Source organism: Colossoma macropomum, unplaced genomic scaffold (genome assembly GCF_904425465.1).
Source record: "Colossoma macropomum unplaced genomic scaffold, Colossoma_macropomum, whole genome shotgun sequence".
NCBI lineage: Eukaryota > Metazoa > Chordata > Actinopteri > Characiformes > Serrasalmidae > Colossoma > Colossoma macropomum.
Genome location: NW_023494797.1, coordinates 11,654,640 through 11,678,754, shown reverse-complemented (window position 1 = coordinate 11,678,754; position 24,115 = coordinate 11,654,640). Strand labels below are relative to the sequence as shown.

General features: G+C 39.3%; 1 protein-coding gene across 1 annotated transcript in view; it reads left to right on the top strand.

Annotated features, from left to right (window-relative positions):
- Nucleotides 1–24,115, top strand: part of si:ch211-186j3.6 (neural-cadherin) — a 361,416-nt gene that overhangs the window by 148,644 nt on the left and 188,657 nt on the right. Inside the window, exons 6-7 of the mRNA XM_036584289.1 lie at nt 10,817–11,066; nt 23,764–23,906. Coding sequence (XP_036440182.1) covers nt 10,817–11,066; nt 23,764–23,906 — 393 coding nt within the window. The remainder of the gene's footprint in view (nt 1–10,816; nt 11,067–23,763; nt 23,907–24,115) is intronic.

The following is a 24,115-nucleotide window of genomic DNA, read 5'->3' as shown; positions in this document are numbered from 1 at the left end:
TTTGCGGCTTAAAAGTTTTACAGTTTTGCCATCTGCTTGACTTTCCTTATCTCAAACACAGTCTGAGTTTCTTCCGTACATAAACAACTTGTTTACAAGTTGATATCTAAAGATAAATCATGACCATGACTGCTGTATTGGTTCACGTCAAAACATTTTACAAAACATTGCCGCATCCCTCTATTATGAACACAATGTCCGGATGATATTGTGCAGAAGCGACTGGAGTGAATCCAACTGACACCATTTGTCGTTGCATTTTTGCTGTGCTTTTGGGTAATGTGGTCCTTTAGAAGAGCTTCTGCTCTCCCCAAAGTCAGCATTCAAATACCAGTCAAGCAGTGCAACACCTCCATATAATACCTCCTGGAATATCAAGGTTATGTATGCACATATAAAGACACACAGACACACACACACACACATACTAACGCATATACAAATGCACTTGAAGGTGCGCATCCTGCTTTTTCTTTTCCTCTCTGTTTAACAGCACTTCTGACGTACTCTGCCGCTGACATATCACTTTCATGTCTCTAAATTGCACATTGAATCTCAGAGCATATTCATTCAGTCTTGAAAGTGCACTTATAACACAAGCCTGAGGCAATGAAAAGCCGGAAAAGAAGCTTCATAGTCTGTGGTAAAATGGGAAGGCACACAAAATGAGGAGAGAGAATAGGGGAATAAGACTATCACAGCTGCCGGGGCTAACATGTCTGCTTCATGAGACAGAGAGATAGAAGAAGGGAGCGAAGAAAGGAGGGAAGAAGGGAGGAAGGGAGGGAAGAAAGGAGGAAGGGAGGGAGGGAGAGAGAGAGAGAAAGAGAGAGAGAGCAGGGATAAGGAAAAATGATAAAAAGAGGAGACAAAATAAGAGATAAGAGGGAGATAAAACAAGTCTAGAAGAAACAGAAAGAAGAGGGAGGAGAAACAGAGAGAAAGTAAAAGTTCTAGAGAGAAATAAGAAATTGGAGAGAAAGAGAAAAAGAGAAAGACAGAAGAAGGAGACTAAGTAAAAGAAAAGAAAGGGAGAGAGAGATAAACCGAAATAGAAATGTAGGAAAAGAGAAATTGATGAGAGAGAGAAAGGTAGAGAGATACAGGAGAGGAAGATAAAGAGAGATTGAGACAGAAAAAATGGAAAGAAAAAAGATGGAGGCATAGATAGATTGAGAGAGAGAGAGATGGAGAGAAACGGGGTGAAAGAAAGTAAAAGTAATAGAGAAAAGAAGGAGAGAGAGTAGAAGAGAAGAGAGAGATATAAGAGAGAAAAAAAGAAAGGAAGGAGAGGGAGAGATAGAGAGCTGGGAGGAACAGGGATAAGGAAGAAGTGTAAGGAGAGGAGAGAAAAAGGAAGGGAAAAGGGAGATTGAATAAAATGTAAAGAAAGAGCAGAGAGAAAGAGGATGGAGAGAAGGAGAGAGATGGAGAGAAGAGGGATGAATAGAGATAAAGTAAAAGGTCTAGAGTTCTAGAGAGAAATGAGAAAGTGGAGAGAAAGAGAAAAAGAGAAAGACAGATAGAGGAAGGAGACTGAGTAAAAGAAAGAAAAGAGAGAGAGGAGAGACGTGAGACATGAAGAGAGAAACGAAGAAGGAGATAAAGTAAAAGGTCTAGAGTTCTAGAGAGAAATGAGAAAGTGGAGAGAAAGAGAAAAAGAGAAAGACAGATAGAGGAAGGAGACTGAGTAAAAGGAAAGAAAAGGAGAGAGAGAGGAGAGATAAACCGAAACAGATAGGAAAAGAGACATTGATGAGAGAGAGAACGATAGAGAGATACAGAAGAGGAAGATAAAGATAGATTGAGACAGAAAAAATGGAGAGAAAGAAAATGGAGAGAGATAGAGAGGGAAAGAGAAGGTGAGAGAGATGGAGAGAAGAGGAAGGAACTGAAAGAAAGTAAAAGTGATAGAGAAAAAAGGAGAGGGAGTAGAAAAGAGAGAGAAAGAAAGATAGGAAGGAGAGAGAGAGAGAGAAAGGAGAGGGAGAGAAAGAAAAGAGAGAGATGGCAGGAGAGAGGGCAGAAACATAAAGGAAAGGGATACAGAGAGAGTGAGAGAGCGAGAGACGGAGAAAGAAGATGGTGGGAGAGAGAAAGAGAGAGGGAAAAGAGAGGGGGATAGAGGGAAAGAGAAATGAAAAAATGGAGAAGAAGATAATGAAGACAGCGAGAAAATGAGAAAGAAAAGTGAGAGAGAAAGAGAGAGAGAGAAAGAGAGAGGGAAAGTGAGAGAGAGAGAGAGACACGTTAAGAGACAGAACAAAAGCTGACGAGCCCAAACAAACAGCTCACGCAGACGCAACATTCTGAAAAAGACTCCAAGCAAGCAAACATTAGGCTGTCTCTGCAGAACAAAACACGACCCTTGACTCGTGCTGTGGAAAACAAGGTTCTGGCAGACATTTTGAAAGATTAACACGGAGACTGCAGGCAGATTGAGGAAGGTGAGGCGCCGGGGTGTGCGGCAGGTGTCCTAGCTGTGCTCAGCAGGTGCGGCTGAAGCGGCATCTGTGTGCGCGGATGCGTGGGCATGCTAGCAATTATCCACGGAGCTCAAGAAGTCCCGCACGCTCCGATTAAACATACTCATAGCAGCAGTGCAAGATACGTTTACATTACTGTTTTTTTTTTTCAGACTGATTCTCTTCCTGAGGTTATTAGTCAAGCATCTGTAATGAATGAGCAGGAAACTGCATGAAAAACATCTGCAGAAATGATCTACCCAGAATGCTGGTGATAAAGTGTTAGATCTTAGGATGTGTAGCATACATAATTGCAATATTATGGGCTTTACACTGGTATGTAGGATAAGAAAACCATTAAGTATGAACATGTGTACATCCCACATTTTCACGCAGCATTATTCTATTTCTGATTTCCTCTATGCTGCTAATATCTGATTAACCTCTCTGAGAACACTACATTCTTTTTTTTTATTTTTTTTTTATTGTACTGTGTTATTAAGGAGTAAGAGATTAGAGACTTATCTGTAGGATTAGTGTGGAGGAACAGGAGGACCTGAGTGAACACAGTGAAGCTGACAAGTGCACATTGTGTGACTTTGTGGAGAACATTGCACATCCTTGGAAATCTCCTGTGCTCAAGGATTGCTCACATGCAAGTGCATTCAGAACATTGAGAGAGAATCAAACAAAGCATGGTAATTTAAGGGTCTTATTAAAGTGTTGGGCCACCACGAGCCACCAGAGCAGCTTCAGTGTGCCTCAGCATGCATTCTACATCTCTGGAACTGTACTGGAGGGATGGAACACCATTCTTCCAAAAGATATTTCCTCAATTGATGTTCAGATGATGATGGTGCAAACATTGTCTAACAAGTTGATTCTAAATCTCCTGTAGGTGTTCAAATAGGTTGAGATCTGGTGACTGTGAAGGCCTTAGCATGAGTTATGTCATTTTTATACTCATTCAGTGACCCTTCATGACCTGTGGATGGGGGTACTGTCATCTTCATAGAGACTACTCTCATCAGGATATAAATGATTTATTGTAGGATAAAGACAACCACTCAGAATTACTTTGTATTGATTTGCAGTGACTATCGAAGGGGACAAGTGGACCTACGCCAGGCCAGCAAAATGTCCCCCATTTGCCGCACTTGTGAAGAATATGATAAAGGATGATATACTATATGGAAAAAAGTATTAGGACACATTTCTTATTCAATGCTGATTGAATTCAGGTATTTCAGTCAGTCCCATTGCCACAGGTGTATAAATCAAGCACCTAGCCATGCAGTCTGCCTTTACAAACATTAGTAAAACAATGGGTTGTTCTAAAGAGCTCTTTGAATTTGAGTGTGGTACTGTAATAGGATGCCACTTTTGCAACACATCAGTTCGCAAACATTCTTCCCTCCTAGATATTCCACAATCAACTGTGAGTGGTATTATTGAATTGTGGAAGAGTTTAGTGGCAGGTGCATAGTGCATAAAAGTTGCCAACCCAATAACTGCCAGTTCTTGAGTGACAAACCTCCTCTGGCATTAACATCAGCACAAAAACTGTGCACCGGGAGCTTCATGGCATGGGTTTCCATGGCTGAGCAGCTGTATGCAAACCTTACATCAGCAAGCACAATGCCAAGCACCAGATGGAGTGGTGTAAAGCACACCACCACTGGACTCTGGAGCAGTGGAAATATATTCTGTGGAGTGATGAATCACGCTTTCTGTCTGGAAGTGTGATGGACAAGTCTGGGTTTGGTGAATGGCAGGAGAACATTACCTGCCTGATTGCATTGTGCCAACTGTAAAGTTTGGTGGAGGAGAGATAATGCTATGGGGTTGTTTTTTAGGGGTTGGCCTAGACCCCTTAGTTACAGTGAAGGGAGATTATTTTGGACAACAGTTTGGGGAAGGTCTCTTTCTGTTCCAGCATGACTGTGCCCCAGTGCACAAAGCAAGATCCATAAAGATATGGCTGGGTGAGTTTGGTGAGGAAGAACTTGACTGGCCCTCACAGAGCCCTGACCTTAACCCCATCGAACATCTTTGGGACGAACTAGAATGGAGATTGCGAGCCATGCCCTCTCGTCCAACATCAGCGCCTGACCTCACAAATGCTCTTCTAGATGAATGGATAGAATTCCCCACAGACACACTCCAAAATCTTGTAGAAAGCTTCACAGAGGAGTGGAAGCTGTTACAACTGCAAAGAAGGACCAACTCCATGTTAATGTTTATGGATTTGGAATGGGATGTGATAAAAGCACCTGTAGGTGTAATGTGTAGGTGTCCCAATACTTTTGTCCAAATAGTGCACATCTGGCCATAGCACTTTTTTCCCCATCTCTGTAGATAATTTCTGTAGTTTCACTCAATTATGTATTCGTTTTTGTATTGGAGGTTTAGACACTGCAACCCTACTCTAATATCTGCTCTATTTGGTTGTGAATAGACTGTTCTTGCTGACACAGTCTGATCATGTGCTATATTGACATTCTCACTCATCTGTGGAACAGTAGCTGTGTTTTTTTTTTCCACATATCACAGTAATGCACGAGTATGGTTGAATTAAATATGTGCTTACTGAATATGTGCTTTTGACCACCTCTGTGTCTGATGTCTTTTCCGATGATGAACTGCCTTTTAAAGTCGCTTAGATTGTTCTCTTTTGGCAATTTAATTCATAATTGAGGTAGGTCGGGCCTTATCATTTTCTACATGCCACAGAACATGACAGGATGTTAATTGTTCAATTATGTCATGCAGTACACCTGCACCCATTTTGTTTCTGTCAAGTGAAAAAGTATTTTTCCCCTCCTGATTTTATGTTTGTCACACTTCTTTGTGTGAGATCTTCAAACTAAAATTTATTATAAGACAAAGCCAACCAGAGTAAACACAAAATACAGTTTTTAAATGAACATTTCAGTTATTGGAGGGAAAAAAGTTATACAACGGCAAAAAAATCTGAAAAAGATGAGAAGATTATTGAAATGTAGCAGTCTGAAAAGGTTCCAAAGCCATTTCTAAAGATCTGGCACTTCAGCTAATCACAATGAGAGCCAATTTCTCCAAATGGAGAAAATCTGGAACAGTGATAAATCTTCAAAGAAGTAGCTGACCCACCAAAATTCCTTCAAAGCACAAGGACAACCTATCCAGAAAGTCACAAAAGAACCTAAACAAATATCTAAGGAACTGCAAGCCTCCCTCGCTTCAGATAAGGTCAGCATTCATGATTCCATGATTAGAAAGAGGCTGAGCAAAATTGGTACTTTTTAGAAGGATAGATAGATACATAGATAGATAGATAGATAGATAGATAGATAGATAGATAGATAGTTAGACAGACAGACAGGCAGGCAGACAGACAGACAGACAGACAGATACTTTATTGAACCCGAAGGAAATTTTGCAGCCAGTAGCAGTCACACAACACAGCACAGTTATAATAATGAGGGTGATACAATATAAAAAGAAGAATATATACAAAAAAAATATATATACAGGCATATATACAAATAGAAATATACAAAAATATGCAATAAGATCTTAAATAAAAAAGGCAGTGCAATAATGACTGTACAAGGAGGCACAAGTAACAGCAAATAATGACAATACTGAATAAATATGTGCATATATCGGTACTGAAATAACGTGTCTAAAGTGTCTAGGTGTGGAGTGTCCAGATGTGCAAGGTTTGTTTTTTATGTAGCGCTGTGGACAGGTGTCCCATCACATCTGACATAAAGCTAACAGCATTGCACAATAAGAATATCATACCAACGAGCAAACATGGTGGTGGTAGTGTGGTGGTATGAGGATGCTTTTCTGCTTCAGGGCTTGATGACTTGCCATAATTGAAGGGATTGTGACTTTTCGCTCTCTACCAGTAAAGCCTGCAAGAAAAGGTCTGGTCATCAGTCCATGATCTGAAGCTCAAGTGTAGGAGCTGCAAGATAGCGATCCAAACCACAAGAGCTCTTCCACCTCTGAATGGCTCACAAGAAACAAAATTAAGGTGCCTAGTCAAAGTTCTGACCTGAACCCTATTGATATGCTGTGGCAGGACCTCAAACAGGCAGTTTATGATCAAAAGCCCTCCAATGTGGCTGAGTGGGCCAAAGTTCCTCCACAGTGATTTGATAGACTGATTTCCAGTTATAGGAAGTGCTTGGTTGCAGTTGATGCTGCTAAAGGTGGCACAGCCAGTTGTTAAGTTTAGGGGGCAAAACATTTTTCATGAGGCGCATAGATGTTGCACAACTTTTTTCCTTTGACAAATGCAGTGGTCATTTAAAATCTGTGTTTGGTGTTTCCTATTGTTCTCCTGGTCTTATATTACATTTTGTATCAGGATCTGAAACCATTTAGTTTGACAAAAATGCAAAAATACTTTTTTCACATCACTGTTTCCAGATTTTTCTTTTAATTGTCACTGGTCTGTGTACTGATTTTCTTGAATTAATAAATGTGACGATTCCAAGGCCAGGCTCTGAGTCAGAGGAAAAAGCAATGCTGAGATCTGGGATCTTAAGTTATTTCATTTCTTAGAGATTAATTGTATTTACTGGAACTTAGCATTGAGTCCAGAACTCTCAAGTTCCTAAATGAATACCTTACATACAACATACACCGATCAGGCATAACATTATGACCACCTCCTTGTTTCTATGCTCATTGTCCATTTTATCAGCTCCACTTACTATATAGGTGCACTTTGTAGTTCTACAATTACAGACTGTAGTCCATTGTTCTTCAGTGGTCAGGACCCCCATGGACCCTCACAGAGCAGGTACTATTTGGGTGTTGGATCATTCTCAGCACTGCAGTAACACTGATGTGCTGGTGGTGTGTTAGTGTGTGTTGTGCTGGTACAAGTGGATCAGACACAGCAGTGCTGCCGGAGTTTTTACCATGATATTTTTTTACCACTATATTTTTCTCGTGAAATTAATTCCACCTATTGGAAATTAAAATGCGATTGTCACTTTGTAATTAAACCGATAGTTAAACTTATTCATTTGGCCTTCTCTTCACCTTTTGAAGACCTAACCAATAGGAGAGCAGGACAAAAAAAATATGAACAGCGTCAATTAAAGCATGATTCTATTGAATAAAGTGAATCTAAAAATGACAAAGACATGTTTTTTTGTTCCCTGAAGTGATTAGGCCTTCTCTGAAGGCATAGAAGGCCCTGAGAGTTCCTGTCTGACAGTAGAATAAAAGGCAACAATTGATTTTTTATGGCTCAGAACTGAAGAGTCAGCTGGATGTTAAGGTTATATTAGATTAAAGGTAAAATATGAAAGTGTAGTATCGTGTTTGTACAGTTACATGGTTTGGTAGTTGTATTTGACAGTTGTATTTCATCGGTCTGTTAAATCTTTGTCTGCATTTTCAGAATTAGAGTAATATATTGTAGACCACAGTCATGTCTTTAGTGCTTAAGTACATATTACATACCCTAAATTCAATCGAGCTGCTCACAGCGACAACACAATCTCTATAAAACGAATCATTTGAGAATAAAGTCGGATGTCCGTGTTAGAGAAATTGATTGGTGAGCGTAAAATCGTGCCGTTTTAAATCCCAGGTGCTGTGTAATCTTATTAGGCCCTGGAGCACAGAATCCCTCATGGACATCAGAATTGTAGATTAAAACATGTACCGGATGATCAGATGCATTAGAGAGCACACAATGGCATTTAGTGTGCCAAAGAGCAGCGTGGCCCCTTAATCTTGGCAGTTAGTTGAAGTGATCAATACTATGAGATGATGTCTGTTATTTCTGAGGCCTGTTGTGCGTGAGGGGAGAGAAGCTGGACGGGATCTCTTTGATATGTCAGGTGCAGAGCAAACAAGCCTCTAATACACAGAAATACCTTCAGGAATAATTTATTGCTGATTACAGCCACCCTTTTATATTTATGAAAAAAATCTCTCATGTTGAACGAACGTCAGCTGTTTTCACCCACTTTGATCGTATCGATTGCATGTTATCAAAAAAATAAATACTGTAAATACTCTTAGCTTGCCTGATTTCTCCGGCCACCTTAAAATAACAGTTTATGCACATGGGGCAAGATTTGGGCTCGCGTGGAATATTTATGCTGAGCCGCAGTGTTTAATGACAGCCGTTAACTCCATCTAACCTTTTATGCCACGCAGTTGTAAATAAAGCAGCGTCTCTGAAGCACATAATCTATCAAATGAAATTCAGCAGAAATAGCTCTTTCATTTAGTGCCGAATCAGGAAAACTAGCCTCAGAATCCAGAAACGTTTACCTCAGTTTTTTATTTATTTTTTATTTTTTTAAGTGTTGATTCACAAAGTGACTGCTGTGTGTGCAGCTTCTGATTCTGAGTGCTACGTAGAAAAAAAATGGGCCCACGGCTTATTTGTGCTCCTCCGTAGTTGTCAGATGCAATGAAACTCACAGCTTGAGACCTTTTGATTGCATGTCAGATTCACTTTGAAATAACCAAATCTTAGTTAAACAGGTGACAACTGCACACACCCCATCTATTTCCACAAGGAAGCTCAAATATGCATTGATCCTGTTAGCTAATATGTACCTTAGAAGTCTCCGAACCTCCAATTTCCTCACTTGTTCACTCTCTTTTCCATCCCCCTCTCCTTCTTCCTAACTTCTCTCCTCTCCTTCCAACCTCTTCTCTTCTCTTCTCTTCTCTTCTCTTCTCTTCTCTTCTGTCTCTTTCTGACTCTTTATCTCTCTTCTCCTGTCTTCTCCTCTTTCTTTTCTTCTCTCTGTTTCTCTGTCTTTCTCTATTCTCGTCTCCTCATTTCTTCTCTCTGCTTTTCTTTCTTTTCTGTTTTTCTCTCTTTCTCTCCTTTTCTTCTTCTCTTCTTTTGGTTTCTTCTTTCTCTCTGACTCTCTCGATTTCTCTTCTTGACTCAGCATTTTTTCTCTTCTTTTCTCTCATCTTCTCTAATTTTCTTTTCTTCTTTCTCTCTGACTCTCTCTATCTCTCTTCTTGTCTCTGCATTTCTTCTCTTCTCTTCTCTTCTCTTCTCTTCTCTTCTCTTCTCTTCTCTTCTCTTCTCTTCTCTTGTACTTACATACAAGTACCTGCACACGTTTAATCATGCTTATTGTTGCTTTGGCAGCAAATGCCCAAACGTTGTATCCCTAAATATGTTATTTTAAAGGAGACATAAACATTTTAACTTTAATGTACCTTGTAATGTAAAATGTAAAAAGAGTTTATTCTGAAACATTTATTTGCTCCATTCTTCATTAAGTGTTTACATAATGGTTAAATGGAATTTAATAGGTTTTAATATGACAGATCTGATGTAATCAATGTTTAAAAACTAAATAAAAAGAAAGGGAATGATTACATTTACATAAGACAGCAAAAACATTTTTAACTTTTAATGTGTGTTAATGAAGTTAGATTTTATACCAATTAATTTTGTACCATTTAATTAGGTCCATTCATCATGAAATTCTTACACAATGTAAAAGGCAGCAACTGTGCTTGCATGATGTAAAAAATTAAAAAGTGGATATGTGGTTTTGTTTTGATGAAGAGACATAAGCAGTACTATTTAACGATATCACTAACCATTTTTAAATTTACACATTATATTAGAAATTAGTGCTGTTACTCGTACTATATTTAGAATGTGTGTCCCTTCTTCCTTAAGTGGTATTCGTACATGTATCTTATTAGAATGTTACATCTGCCAAAAATGTTTTGGATTGGGCCTCAGTAACTGCAGTTAAAAATGAGAGAGTTGGCTAACACTGGTACATTAACATTAAAGTTGATTAATGTGCGTTGTCCCAGATTATGCAAATACGCCATACTACTATTAGGAATCCTTCCAACTGTGATAAAGATATCCTGACTACTAGCTTAGCCATTAATGTAGAGATTAATGAATAAAAGAGACATAATATTTGGCTTCCATGTAGTAATATTAGCTATTTGGCTTTCTTCTGCATTAGTCAGGTAGTAGGATGAAAAAAAGCCCCCAAAGCAGTTTCTCCGACATTTAAGATACTTTATCAGAAGAGGGTTTAAACCAGAGAAAACAACCCCCCTGTTCATATTTTTCAATAGAACTATCTATCTATCTATCTATCTATCTATCTATCTATCTATCTATCTATCTATCTATCTATCCATCCATCCATCCATCCATCCATCCATCCATCTAGCTACCCAATATTTTTTTTTATTTCAGCGGTGATAAAATTAAAGGATATCTTCTTTGAACTTAAATATTTGTCTCAAATGTTTATGCTCTCTCTTTCTCTCTCTCTCTCTCTCTCTCCCTCTCTCTCTCTGTCTCTCCCTCTCCCCTGTTGTAGTGTCAGCCAGTGACTGTGACTCGGAGCAGAATGCTGATCTCACCTACTACACCCTGAGTTCTGACTTCATCATCTCCCCACATGGCACCATCTTCCCTGCTGGCCCACTGGACTATGAGCGGCCCAACCACCTGTATGAGTTTGTGGTGATGGCTGTGGATAAGGGTGAGGTGCCTCGGACAGGAACGGCCACAGTACGCCTGCGGATGGCCAACGTCAACGATGAGCCGCCTGAATTCTCCCAGCCAGTGTGAGTGCTTCTAAAATTTTTTGCCACAGCTTTGCAAAAGTTTGAGCACCCCCAGTCATATCCCAGTTCAAGTGAAAATAAGTTAACACATCCTCTACAGAGAACACACTTAAATATGACGTTTTTTTGGTTTTTTTTGAAAATGTCTATTTATTTAGTGATTTTAACATGTTGGACAGAATAAATTATACAATTTAAAATGTGCCATAACTTTTGCCAAATTTTATGTTTGTATTTATTTCCAATATGTGAAACTCAAATAAACAGTAATTTGCATTAAAATGTACAGAAGTGTGTTCTCTGTAGAGGATGTGTTAACTTATTTTCACTTAAAAAATCAGCAAGACATGTAACTTGACCAGGGTGCTCAAACCTTTCTGTATTTCTTTTATTTATGATCATGATCATTATGAAGCTATCAGAATCTTGTAGTGATTGTTTTTATATTTAATCCTCAGTAGGTTATCGGCAGCCAAACAAAAACATCTTGTGATTTTATATTATTTATTTTTCACTTGTAGATTATTTAAACAAGCAAAACATTGTTTTGAAACTGTGGAAACTTTGTTCATCGAGGTACAAACTATGTAAATGTACCCACAAAGGTGCAACAGTGGTTTTAAGGTCCAATTGTGTACTTTAAATAAGTTTTTCCCATGTTAAAAGTACATATCTGTACCTTTTCATAGCCTAATGTTTTAAAACAGAACAATAAAATAAAAAGCCTGGAGACGAGACGGGGTGTGTGGAGTCAGTACAACTTAGAAAATATCATTTCAATGGATTATGGTACAGTTATGTTCCCTGAATAAAGGTACTGAGATGTGCCCTTGAGGGGCCCACCCCAGTGACAAGAGGGGTACTGCCCCAGTGATAGGTCCGTACCTTTATTTCTGAGAGTGTACTTGTGCTTGTAAGTACAAGATATTTTATTATGACATGAGGAAGACTATGAAAAAGTAATTGTTACAATTGCATTCAAATTTTATAGCAAAATGAATATGAATACAGTGATTAATAGCTACATTTGAAGTTACTATTGGTAATATAGTGGTCTTGGCCAGAGACAGTTTTACTGTTTCCTATTTGTTTCCCTAAGTGAACACATTCATGGTAGCCCATAAAGCACTGCAACTGTTGCATTCCTGAATTTGACCAGCCTGCCAACTCCCAGAATCCCTTGAAAGCACAGCTGCTGATTTTGTTGTTCCATGTGCTGCTACAACATAAAGCCATAAAGGCGATTGACCCCTGGAGAGTGCAGAGGCCTCCAGCATTGCCACAATTTACTTCATATCAGCCCGGCCTGCTGCTCTGCTGCTGGACTTGGCTCCTCCAGCCTGGATGCTCTAGCCTTTGCGTGCCACTCTATTGCTGCAGCATTGGGCCCCTCTTTAGCTTTTGGCTTTATTGTGCCGTGTCGCACTGTTAGTGCTATTTTCCTCTTCTTGTTGGGCCGGCCATGGCCTTTGGCTCTTTTAATTGGCCGATTTTCTGGCGGCATGCTCAGCGAAGCGGCGAGGCAGGTTCAGTCAGCCATGCATTCAGCCGTGGAGATAGCGATGAGAGACACAGAAAGAGAAACTTTTGTGCATGTAAGCCTGCTATATTTGCATCTGACTATGCCTATCTAGCTGTCTTTTCAAATGTATGTCACGCTTTTGTATGCTTGTATGTATGTGGCACAAACAGTCCTGGACTGCCTCATCTGCTCTCCGTCCTCTAAAGCTTGAGACGATACCTGACTACTTGCGTTTGGAAGTCATTTCTCAAACATTTGTTAGGTTCTTGTCTAGTTCAAATTTCATGACCAGGTTTCATAGCCTTCCACCTTAAATGGGTGTCTTTTTTTATTTCTCTTGTAGTTAAAATTATGTCTAGATTTATTTCTATTTTCTGTTTTTCTGCATAGTATATGTAAGTTTATGTGCAATTATATGTCTTGCTACTGAAACACTGCAATTTCCCTTCAGGATCAATAAAGTTCTCTCTGTCTGTCTGTCTGTCTATCTATCTATCTATCTATCTATCTATCTATCTATCTATCCATCCATCCATCCATCCATCCATCCATCCACCCATCCACCCACTTAATTATCTTGTTCCCATGTCTTACTAAGTTGTGGCCATGCATTAAGAACTTGTTCCCACGCCTTACTAAGTCACGGCCACGACTTAATTATCTTGTTCCCATGGCTCCCTAAGTCATGACCACACATTAAGATCTTCTTCCTATGCCCTACTAAGTCGTGGCCACGACTTAATTATCTTGTTCCCATGCCTTACTAAGTTTTGGCCATGCATTATTTTTATTTATTCAGGATGTCACCAGCAGGGCTCCATACAATGCAATACAACATTATACAGAAAACGTAATACGATATCCTTTGGTATGTTATGCAGTGCAATAGTGTACCATACCATATAATGGAAAGAGAAATGACACAAGATGTGGCAATACTATATATATCTGATACAATATGAGATACAATACCATACAATGCAATACTATACAATGTAATATGATGCAATACAATACCATACCATACTAAACTATACAATACCATATCATACAGTACCATACCACGCAATAAAATACCATACCATATCACACAATGAACTGTGATATGATGCAATGTGATGCAATATGGTGTAATATGGTATGATGCAACCCCAGTAAAATTACTTTACTTGTTGATTTTCTAATTAAAAATAAGTTTGCAAGTGATTATATCATACCATAAGGTACCATACTGAACTGTACCATATTGTACTGTATCTTATCATAATAAACAGTACCACACCATACTATATGATACTATGAGACACGATGTACTATAATGTGTTGCAATATAGCATGATTTGATATGATACGAAACAATACATATGCTTCATACAATCATATGCAAATTACTGTTTTTTTTTCTGAAAGTGGAGGAAAAAATGTGTCCTGTCCAAAAGCTATAGCACAATTTTCGATTAAATTTTTTTAAATCTTTTTTTTTTCCATTTTGTGCACTAAAATTTAAGAAAAATGCCATATTGAAGTTTGTTCTCTATAGAAGATATGTTAAATTATTTTCAATTAGAAATGTAATATGACCAGGGCTGCTCAAGTTTTTGGCGTGGTGCTATACCGTGCAATGCAATGCCATACCGCTATAATATATGATGTGTTGCAAGATGATACAATTTGGTATGATATGAGATACGATAAGCTATTCTGTTTGACACACAATACAAATATGCTCCAGAGCACATATAGAAGAAACATCATAAAGTCTATACATTGGTTTCACATTCAAATACAAAAGGAGCTCTAATACAAAAGTCCAAGAGGCCTTCCTAAAAACATTTGTCCTGAATATCTTGCTGACTGAGCAGTCTAACTGACTCAGGAATGAATGTCTGGTTAAACCTGCAGGATATACCATAGGTCATATTGAGGAGATGTTCATCATTTAACACATAAGAGACTCTGTTTTGGGTTTTGTTATTTTCTTCCTGTTTCGTTAAATCATTTTTAATTGAGTATGTTAGGAAGCACTCATTAAGTTGGCACAATGTCTGAGAGGCCAGCATTACAGCCTTAAATTTATCTAAACTAAATCCTTTGGGATGTTGTTAGGAATGTGGACTTGGTTTCTGGTTGGTGGTTGGCAGATTCGGGTCGAGTTTGGACAGAATTTAAAAACTTGATGGATTCAAAACTTGCTGCCATATCTTTAGTTGGATCTGACTCAGGCGGAATATTGTCAGGCTATTCTCATTTGGATCTAAACTTCAGACCAGATTAAAGCTCTGCTCCACTCTGCTGAACAAATCATTAGAATGAATTCTGGAAGGGTGCATTAGTGCAGCAGGCTAGAGTGGCACTATTGACTTTCTCCCCCTCAGCCCCATACCTGTCCCATTGGATCTATCCTACTCTGCACTTCTTTGCCTCTGCTTCTTAAACCCCAGCCCAGTGTACGTTCATTATCCTCCTCAGACTTGCGCTCCTCAGCAGCCGGGACTGTACGTGTGGGGCAGTAATTGAGCACAACTCGCGACGTCTGTCGCCGCTGTTTGTTCCATTCGGCCTGGCTAATTTGCCGCAGCCTTCCGCCACGAGACGCCACGGCTCCTCCAGTAAGACGGAAAATGAGCCTTGTCACTCAGGCTGCTGTTTCTACGCTACATCATTACTGGAGCTGTTCGTTTTTGAGCCGGCCTGAACGGAGACCAAAAAAAAGTCAGAGAGGCTGAGTGATATTTGTAAAAAGGACGAGATGGGCTGCAACAGTCTGTTGACATGTACGAGACCCACAGAGCGCAGTAATGAGCGCGAGTATGTCAGTCCACAGACTTGTTGTGATTTATTTCGGGAATAGACTTCAGGCTTAAGATATCATTAGCAACTCAAGGGGCTAATTGTGTGTTATTTTTTATTTTTTTTTAGTTACTTAGGAATAGCCTCTAAAAGAGTCTGCTACGCTAGGCTAGCCAATTTGGTCATCACTGGCTTAATTTGCTTTGTTAGCCTTTAAAATAGTGGGCAGCTAGAGTTATGGAGTGGCTGAAAAAATAAGATTGATGGTTGGGATAATGAGTGAAAATGAAATGGGGAGAAAGCAGCGCAGGCGTGACCCTGTTTATTGACTGGCACACCTTCTCAATGCAAAAATGTCGGCACCCCGTCATTCCCGGTTGTCAGTCACCATCGCCGAACCCGTCACCTGCCTTGTTGTCATGGCAACTGGCTGCGAAAGGGAGGCAAGCGCGTCTGTTTGCTTTTGTTTTTGTTGTTGTTAAGGTGTGACAGGCGATCACCGAGGTTGCGCTGGATAGATGTGTACGGGACAAGCTCTTTGACTCCCCCAAGTGTGCGAGTGAGTGAGTGATCCCCGGCTTTTGAGGCTGATGACAAATTGCAGGTCGCACCGCGTCACCCCTGTGATAGGTGTTGGTGCGCGCCGACAGGGCGAGAAGGGGTGAACGGCGGCGTTTCCACGGAGACGACATACATCACCCACATGAAACGCCCGTCGCCGCGCCTCTGTTAGCTATCAGTCAGCCTCGCGCCATTCAGGATGACAGATTCAAACGCTCCCCCTCGCACTTTCTAACTCTGTCAGAAACTTCTATCCATCTTTATAGCTGTCTCTTTCTGTCTTCTGATTGCCATCCTCTCATCACTCTTAAGCTTTCATCCCCCTTCATCTATCATCTTCCATCTCTCTCTTTTTTTGATTTCCATCTCTTTTTCATACCCTTCCATCTGTCTCTCTCCTTCTGTCACTTTCTTTTGCACGCTCTTTCTCTCACTTTCTTTCTGTCTTTCTGTCTTTCTGTCTGACTGTATCTCTTCCTGTATCTCCATCTTTTATTTTTTCTTCACACTGACTGAGATTAATGGTTGAATTTGGCTCTGAAAAGCCAAGCTTTATTTTGTTTTTCGGGTTAGAACTTGGACCAACAGACAGTAAGATGCATTCATCACTGGAGACATCTGTTGATTACAAATTCCTTCCCCCAAGAAGAATTCAGTGATGAGAAGGATTATTTTGTGAAAGTTTTAAAAAGAAAAGTGTTCTTTGGAGTGATGCCATGGAAGAGTTGCCTTTGGTTTCCCAATGAACCTTTCAGTAGGTGGTTCTTTTGAAGATGAATTCTGGCAATCTTTGTAACTTTCTGCATAATTCAGTCATCTGGGACTGGTTTGACGTGAAAAAGTGCAGTGTAGAGAAACTTAACTCCAGGGGTCCCAGGAGACTCGGTGGCAGAATTATAGAGGGCTGGGGCACATCACAACCATCAATGAATGACATTTAACTGACATATAACAGCTCATATACACAAGACTTTTATAAACCACAGCATGGTATGCTACATTTATCCTGGTCTATAGTCTTAAGAGAGGAATCCTGAGGATATCAAAGGAAATACATTACGTTATGCCTTGCTCATGCATTTTCTGCTTGCAGGATCACACCAACAACTACTGTGCATTTAAATTGACATTTTAAACACAGCTGAGCTTCATTAAACACATGAACCCAACAAACCCGGTACCAAAGCCCACCCCCAAAAAATGAAAGTGACTCGATTAAATCTCCCGACAGAGGACTTACTCCATGTGCACATCCCTGTTGGCAGCAGTAAAACCATTTGATCAATTTCACAATGTAGAACTGAGGCTTCCTATGTGCTACTGTGTTTTCTATCACTGTATAAAAGATGCAAGAGCGTTCTTTTCTTACTGATTTTTTTTCTCAGAGCTGTTTTGCGAGCTCATTCAGAGCACAGGTTGGATCAGTAAGCTCTTATTATTGATTATTGATTGACTGATGTGAGACTTCTGTTCCTATTTATGTGTTTTTTGTTCAAAGTGGTAGTTTGTGACACATACTGAATGAAAAAATATCCCAGAATTTTGGTTCTGTTAGATCACATTCTTTACATCAAAATAAATGCAGCAGCAGCATTATGGCATAATGGCTACTAAACATATGGAAAAACTTTGCATTGCTGAACATTAATAAATGAAAGAACAGATGTAATTTGACACATTTTCTAGATGCTTTGTAGTGATGTCAGCTAATTACATAGTGTTGATAAGCAGAAAAAATAGCAGTTAGTTTGAGTTTGAAAATATGCTTCTTCATCATCAGCTTTTGGTGAGATTACACTTTGTTTACACCAGGATGACACCAGCATACCATTAATGTGGGACATTTTATGGAAAAATAATTTTCACTAATGGTATCCAAACACAGGCCTTTGTACTTTACAATGACCACCTTACTATAAAAGAAGTTTTTGAATGTCCACACTTTACATATTTTGTTCACAAACCTAGCCTGTTTTTAACCCATAAAAAAAATATTATTGTTCAATTGTTAATAATGCCTTGATAATATTTAGGTTGCTAAGCTGAATATTGCTTGGCTACATTGAGGGAGGACTGAGGCTGAGGGGACACAATGGTAGTCCAGGGCAGGCCAGGCCCGCTAATGCCCTCCCATTGTGCCAGGGCTGGGTTGCAATATCTATATTGAAAAAAATAATAAAGCTAGAGTAACTGTAAGACAGTGTTCATAAGGCTTCATGGCACATACATAAGCTGTCATTTTGCCCAAAAAAGTGTCATGACAAAATATCAGTGTTATCTGGCATGGGTGTTACATCAACTTGACCTCAAAGCCGACAAAAGCAGTCTTTTTGATAGACAACGCCCTTTGGAATAAACCTTTATAATTGTTTATGCATGTTTATGTCAGTTGTTATAAGGAGCTTACATAGGTGTCATGTATCCTTATGAACACTACCCTACAGTAAAGTAAAAAAAGAGAAGAAAAAAAACATGCATGATCTTGTCTGTCTTTCTTTAATAAATATGTTTAGGTCATTTCATATAGTAGCTTTTTTTATGCTTTTAGAAGCATAAAAAGCTTTTTTTTTCACTGCCACTATGAACAATTCTGACTTGGTAAGTTTCTCTACAGTAAAACATTTCAAACCATCAAACAGTGACTTTCTTTACATCTTATACCTGCTTACCATGGCCAATATCAGCCCATTTTCCTGTTCTTAGCAAAGGAACAGAAAGCCCACTGACTCAAAGCACATGCGTTAAAGAAGCTTGTTGAGAAGTTTTTTAGTGAAATTCTATGGCAGGAACTGTCTTCTAAAGTTTTTCTATGGTAAAGCTCCAAAGAGCCCTTTGGGCATCTGTGTTTTCAAGAGCGTTGGATGCCTTGGAGGCCTAAATTACACAATACAAACTGACTCCTACAGCTTGTCCGTGGCTCTCTTTCTGACTGCACACACTTGCAGCTGAATTTGTAGTTCTGCAGATGAATCTTTTTTTTTTTTGAGTCCTTGGATGAAGCTGGCAGAATTCTCTTCCCCAACAGCACTCGAACCCTCAGCCTCTCTGTATATTCTGACCTGCTAAGCACAGATCACACCAGCAGTCTATCAGAGCCCCATCCGCACTTGACCTTTATCAGCTATGATGGACTATCTTGCTCTTCCTCAGATGAAGAAGAAATGCTTTCACTGTTGTCCCCTACAACGTGCTTCTCCCTGTGAGAGCTGCCAGAGCTGGATAAATGAAATCTTTGAGGCTGAATGAGAACAAATAGAGGGCAGTAGGTGAGGGAGTTCATCACAGTTAGTCTCTCAGTGGCTGCTTCTCTTGCTGTCTTTCCTGCTTCTTTTTAACACCTTCGTTCAGAATATCTGCGGGGGTGGAATGCTAAACGACAACACACTGTGCAGATGTGGGAGCCATATTTGTCTCCCAGTCATTAGATGATGTTCCATCAAAAGGAGAACAAGTAAGAGAAGTGATTAGCAAGAAGGTCTTGGGGGGAAATGTGGTGTTGATTTTTTTTAGTAGTTTTTTTGGGGGGGGCATGACATCATAAGATTCACTCCAGTCTAGGCATTTGTTCAGCATTGAGAGATCTGCAAGGGAACATGTGTGGCATGTCTCTCTTTTTTCTCAAATGACTGAACAACTTGCCAAATTTAGTCTGGTTAAGAAAAAGGAAAGCCAGTGTGTCTGATGTTTTTTTGTCCTTTGTTCACTTTTTTTTTCAATTAACTTTCAGAAGTTGCTGTTAACTTCCAGTCAATATTATGTTTATATTTGACATAAGATTACGATATGAAATAGTGTGACAAAAACAAATCAAATCTGCACAATTTTCCACTTACACAAGATGTAGTTGATCAGTCAAGATGTTTGGTCTCCAAATTTTGCTTCTTTAGTTTAGTGTTTTAGTAACATGGCCAAGTTTTGTATACACACTTCTTTAACCTGAGATTAGCTCAACCAGTTTGCACTGAAGTCCCTGCAGTTACTGAATAATAAGCCTTAGTATGTAATAAGCCTGGGATTTTAAGGGCTTAATGTTGTTAGCAAACATTACAAGTCAGTAGTCACCCAAATCTGTTCAGCACAGTACCTGTTGTTTGCGTTCAGCTCATTAAAGTTTTGTTCATTTTTATAATTCACAGGTAAGTCATAATTTGTCCTAAACCACATTGACGTCTGTGCAAACTTATGAAGACCTGGATGCATTTAATCAGTTTGAGAAATGCTTTTATGGAAAAGATTTGGGTGACTATTGACTTGTAACCTACTGGATTTAAAATATTAAAAAGTTGTACAGATAGCCAGTTTTAATTCTAGGGTATGTATGTCCATGCCAGATGAACCGTGCAAAAATTACAGACCTTTTTTATTCAGCCCACTTCAGGGAACCATAAGTAATTGAATAATTGGCTGCTCAGTTGTTTCTTGGTCAGCTGTGTGCCACTGTATCATTTGCTCATGTACAAGAGCACAAACAAAAACTTTAGAATCGATTGTAAATGTGTTATTTTCATCTAGTGTCTATGACTGTTATCTCTGAATGTTATGTTTCTTTGTCATTTTGCTGCCTATTCATGCCCAGTCAGGGAGCAGCAGGTGGTTAAGTGCCTAGTCCAAAGGCACACTCAGTCAGTCCTGGGATTTGAACCCATAACCTTCCAGTTGCTGATTCATCTCTCATACAACTAGGCTACTGGCCTACAACCAGGCTGAACAAAAAAGTGTCAATGCCATTAAAGCAGGACATGTTGAGGCTGATTTGGAATCAGACACTTAGACACTTGGCCAAAACATAATAAACTGTTTCGTACATTGTTAAAAAGCAAGAACAGACTGGCAAGCTTAACAGTAGCAAACAAGATAGAAGGCCACAGAAAGGCCACAGTAGTGGCTCAGCGAAGACTTTCAATCATAAAGAAAAAACCCTCTTCAACTCTTGAACAGGTCAACAACATTCTTCAGGATGTAGTCATAGATGTATCAAAGATGACCATAAAGAAAAGAATGAACCACTAGTAAACCTTTAGGATAGAAAGGCCAGGTTACAAAAAAGCCTGTAGAAGTCTGAGACAAAGTTCTATGGACAAATAAAGATGAACCTGTTCCAGGCCTAGTAGAGCATCAACAGAGAAGATATCCACTGTCTGGTGATGTCCATGGAGATTTCAACTCCTTGACTACAGTAGACTGCAACCTTGTACTGAACATGGCCATTTTGTAAATGTTGTCCTATTAAGGTTGGCACTCTGCATTTTACCCACTGAGGTAATTATTTCATTTTAAATATAAAGTGCTGGGATACAGGATAAAAACACCAGAAATTCTCTCACTGCCAGGCACTCTGGGGCTGCGCCACATATGTATGCGTTTGTATGTGTTTGTACCCCCTTAACTGATTGTCCAGGTCAACACTGCTAAACAACACCAAGCATTAAGACTGTCACTGCCTTGCAGGGCAGCAGGACAGGTACTGCCAACAGCAAAGACATTTACCCTCAATTCATAATGTCTTGTAATTGCAGTCTGCTTGAGTGGCACAGGGCATGTGCTGTTATTTAGAGTTTAAGAATAATTACACATGGGTCAACAGTTTGCCTGGGGCGATCGCTCCTGCAGAACATTTATTCTACCCTTGACCTTTGTTTAGAGAAAATTACAGCATCTAATTGAGATTTATTGCAATTATAGCTTTTGACATACACTTTCAAATGGCACATATCCTACATAATTTTTTGTATTTTTTACTTGTAATTTTTTGCCTGAGGTCTACTTATGATGTTTGTGTGGACTAGTGTTCTCTTGTGTATCGTGTAACATGTACCAGTTCTCTTGATTTATTTTTTACATGACCATTTTGCAACCTTTTTTTATAAATTCATTGTTATTTTTGTTAGAACCCTAAGTCTGGAGGGGAATCCACAGGGCTATCTAGGCCTTCAGAGAAGGCGTAAGGATATCAGGGTGCTAGTAAATACACAACTGTAACTTTTAGTTCATTTATATTCAACATAATCTTGCTTGTGTTTAATCTCTGCAAGTATTACAGTCCTACTCTTATGTTTAGGATGGAAACAAAGTGGTTAAATTCCTTAGATGTAAATTCCTTACATAGAGCAGAAAATTGGCCATTCAGAGTTTTTCTTCATGGTATCTAGGTAGATAAGATAAGTGAGCTCTCCTTTTGGACTTCAGGAGCTAAATAGAAGGCCTAACACTTTAGATTAACCATCAGCATAATTACAAAGTGACAGAAGAATCAACCAATCAAATTTGGATTTCCAAATTTCCAATTTCATGAGAACGAATTAACATTTATGGCTTCAATTGAAGGCCTAGCTCTAATAGTCATATTTCTCCACTGCTTACATCCAAGCCAAAACCTCTAAGATCAGAAGACTTTATGTACAATACAGTGCAAATGCCTGAGGTCATCCTTCATTTATTCAGTTTCCTGTAAAAACAGCCTTTTTGTGTATTTTTATTAATTTATCAGAAAAAATAGAAAACATTTATTTAATAAAAATTACACAGAAGCTGTAACACCAATTTACTGTGTATTTACTGTGTGCGCCTTGCTTAAAAACCAGCTTAGACCAGCATAAATTCTGGTCTGGTGCTGGTCTAATGCTGGTTTAGCTGGTCACCCAACATTGTCATGCTGGTTGACAAGCATACCAGCATCTAAAACACAGTGTATGCTGATGTTGCTGGTGACCAGCAAAACATCTCCCACTGCACACCAGCACCTACAACACAACATGTTGTCACTGTGGGAACAAAGCCTCATCTCTCCAAAATGGCCAAATTACAATAAAAGGAAAGAATGTTCTTAACTTGTAATGTAAGTTAATGTAAAGATGTTTTAAAAGTAATTTTGGGCCATTTCTATTGGTCCATTCATCATGAAATTTTACCACAAGGCAAAAGGGTAACTGAAGTAAAAAAAAGAAAAATGTAAAACAACAGAAATAAAGATTGAAGGTTTTTGCACAACAGTAACTGTATGCTGGTATTGCTGGTGACCAGCTATGCTATGCTGTGCTGGTTTTTCTAGTAGGGCTATATTGCCTTAATTATAGCTTCCATTCTTTTCACAAGACTTACTTTTAGTTTTCCTAAAAAATCTGCTGGGAGAGTTTCCACACCTCCGAAGTTCAGTCTTAGAAGTTGGTTGCAATTTCTGCTTCTTCCATGTTCTGGTCAGTCCATTGTTTTGCAAATGTTCTTCCTTTTTGTCTATATCATTTTCTCAAGAACAGCTTTGTGACAGCTACACATCTTTTCAACCCCTTAGCATTGAGTTGTCTTCTCACAGTGAAAGGACAGACAGAAACCTGTGGATTTCTTCAGACCTGAAGCAAAAGTGGAGCTTGATTTTCTTCAAAATCTCCAACTGTTTTGACTGGAAATGAAATAAATGAATTTTGCACAGTACTGTATTTCTTTATTTTTCATCTGCTCAGATGCCTACTTTCTTGATCACACAGATGTGCTATTATTGGCTTATTTGCCAGTGTTTTCACTGAGGTGTGTGTGAAACGCCTGACAGCTCTCTCCTACTTGTTCACACTCCCAAGCAACTCCCCTCTCCTCCTTAAGTGGCCTCTTTTCATCAGCTCAGACACTTTAAACATTCACCTTTGAACTTTAAATAAAGTGTAACATATGGTACATGCTCTCATTAGGATCTAAGTGAGATATTCAGGATATGTCAAGAGTGGCCGCAGTACATTCGGCTCATTTTCTTGTTAACACCCACGCTTTACTGTTGCTACCCAAGAGATGAGAGGTGTTGATGTCTCTCTGAATGTGTGATCTTTCCCCATTCAGATATCGCACTTTCGTCTCGGAAGATGCCGGACCAAATACCTTGGTTGCTACGGTGCTGGCCAAAGACCCGGATGGTGATGGGATCACATACAAGATCTCATCAGGAAATGAAGAAGGCAACTTTGTCATTGACAGTCAGAAAGGTGAGCCAGCACTCCTTCAGAAAGACAGTCTTTTCTGTCTCCACAGTTCATGGTTATGCTGCATATATCCATCGCTGTTACTTAGCAACACTTACCCCTTTTCTTCCAACCCTTCATTTAGCTATTGTGTCTGAAGAACAAAACTGAACCCCCTCCGTTAATTAATTTTAGGCAACAGTTTAATTGTAATCACACAAATTGAGCAGATT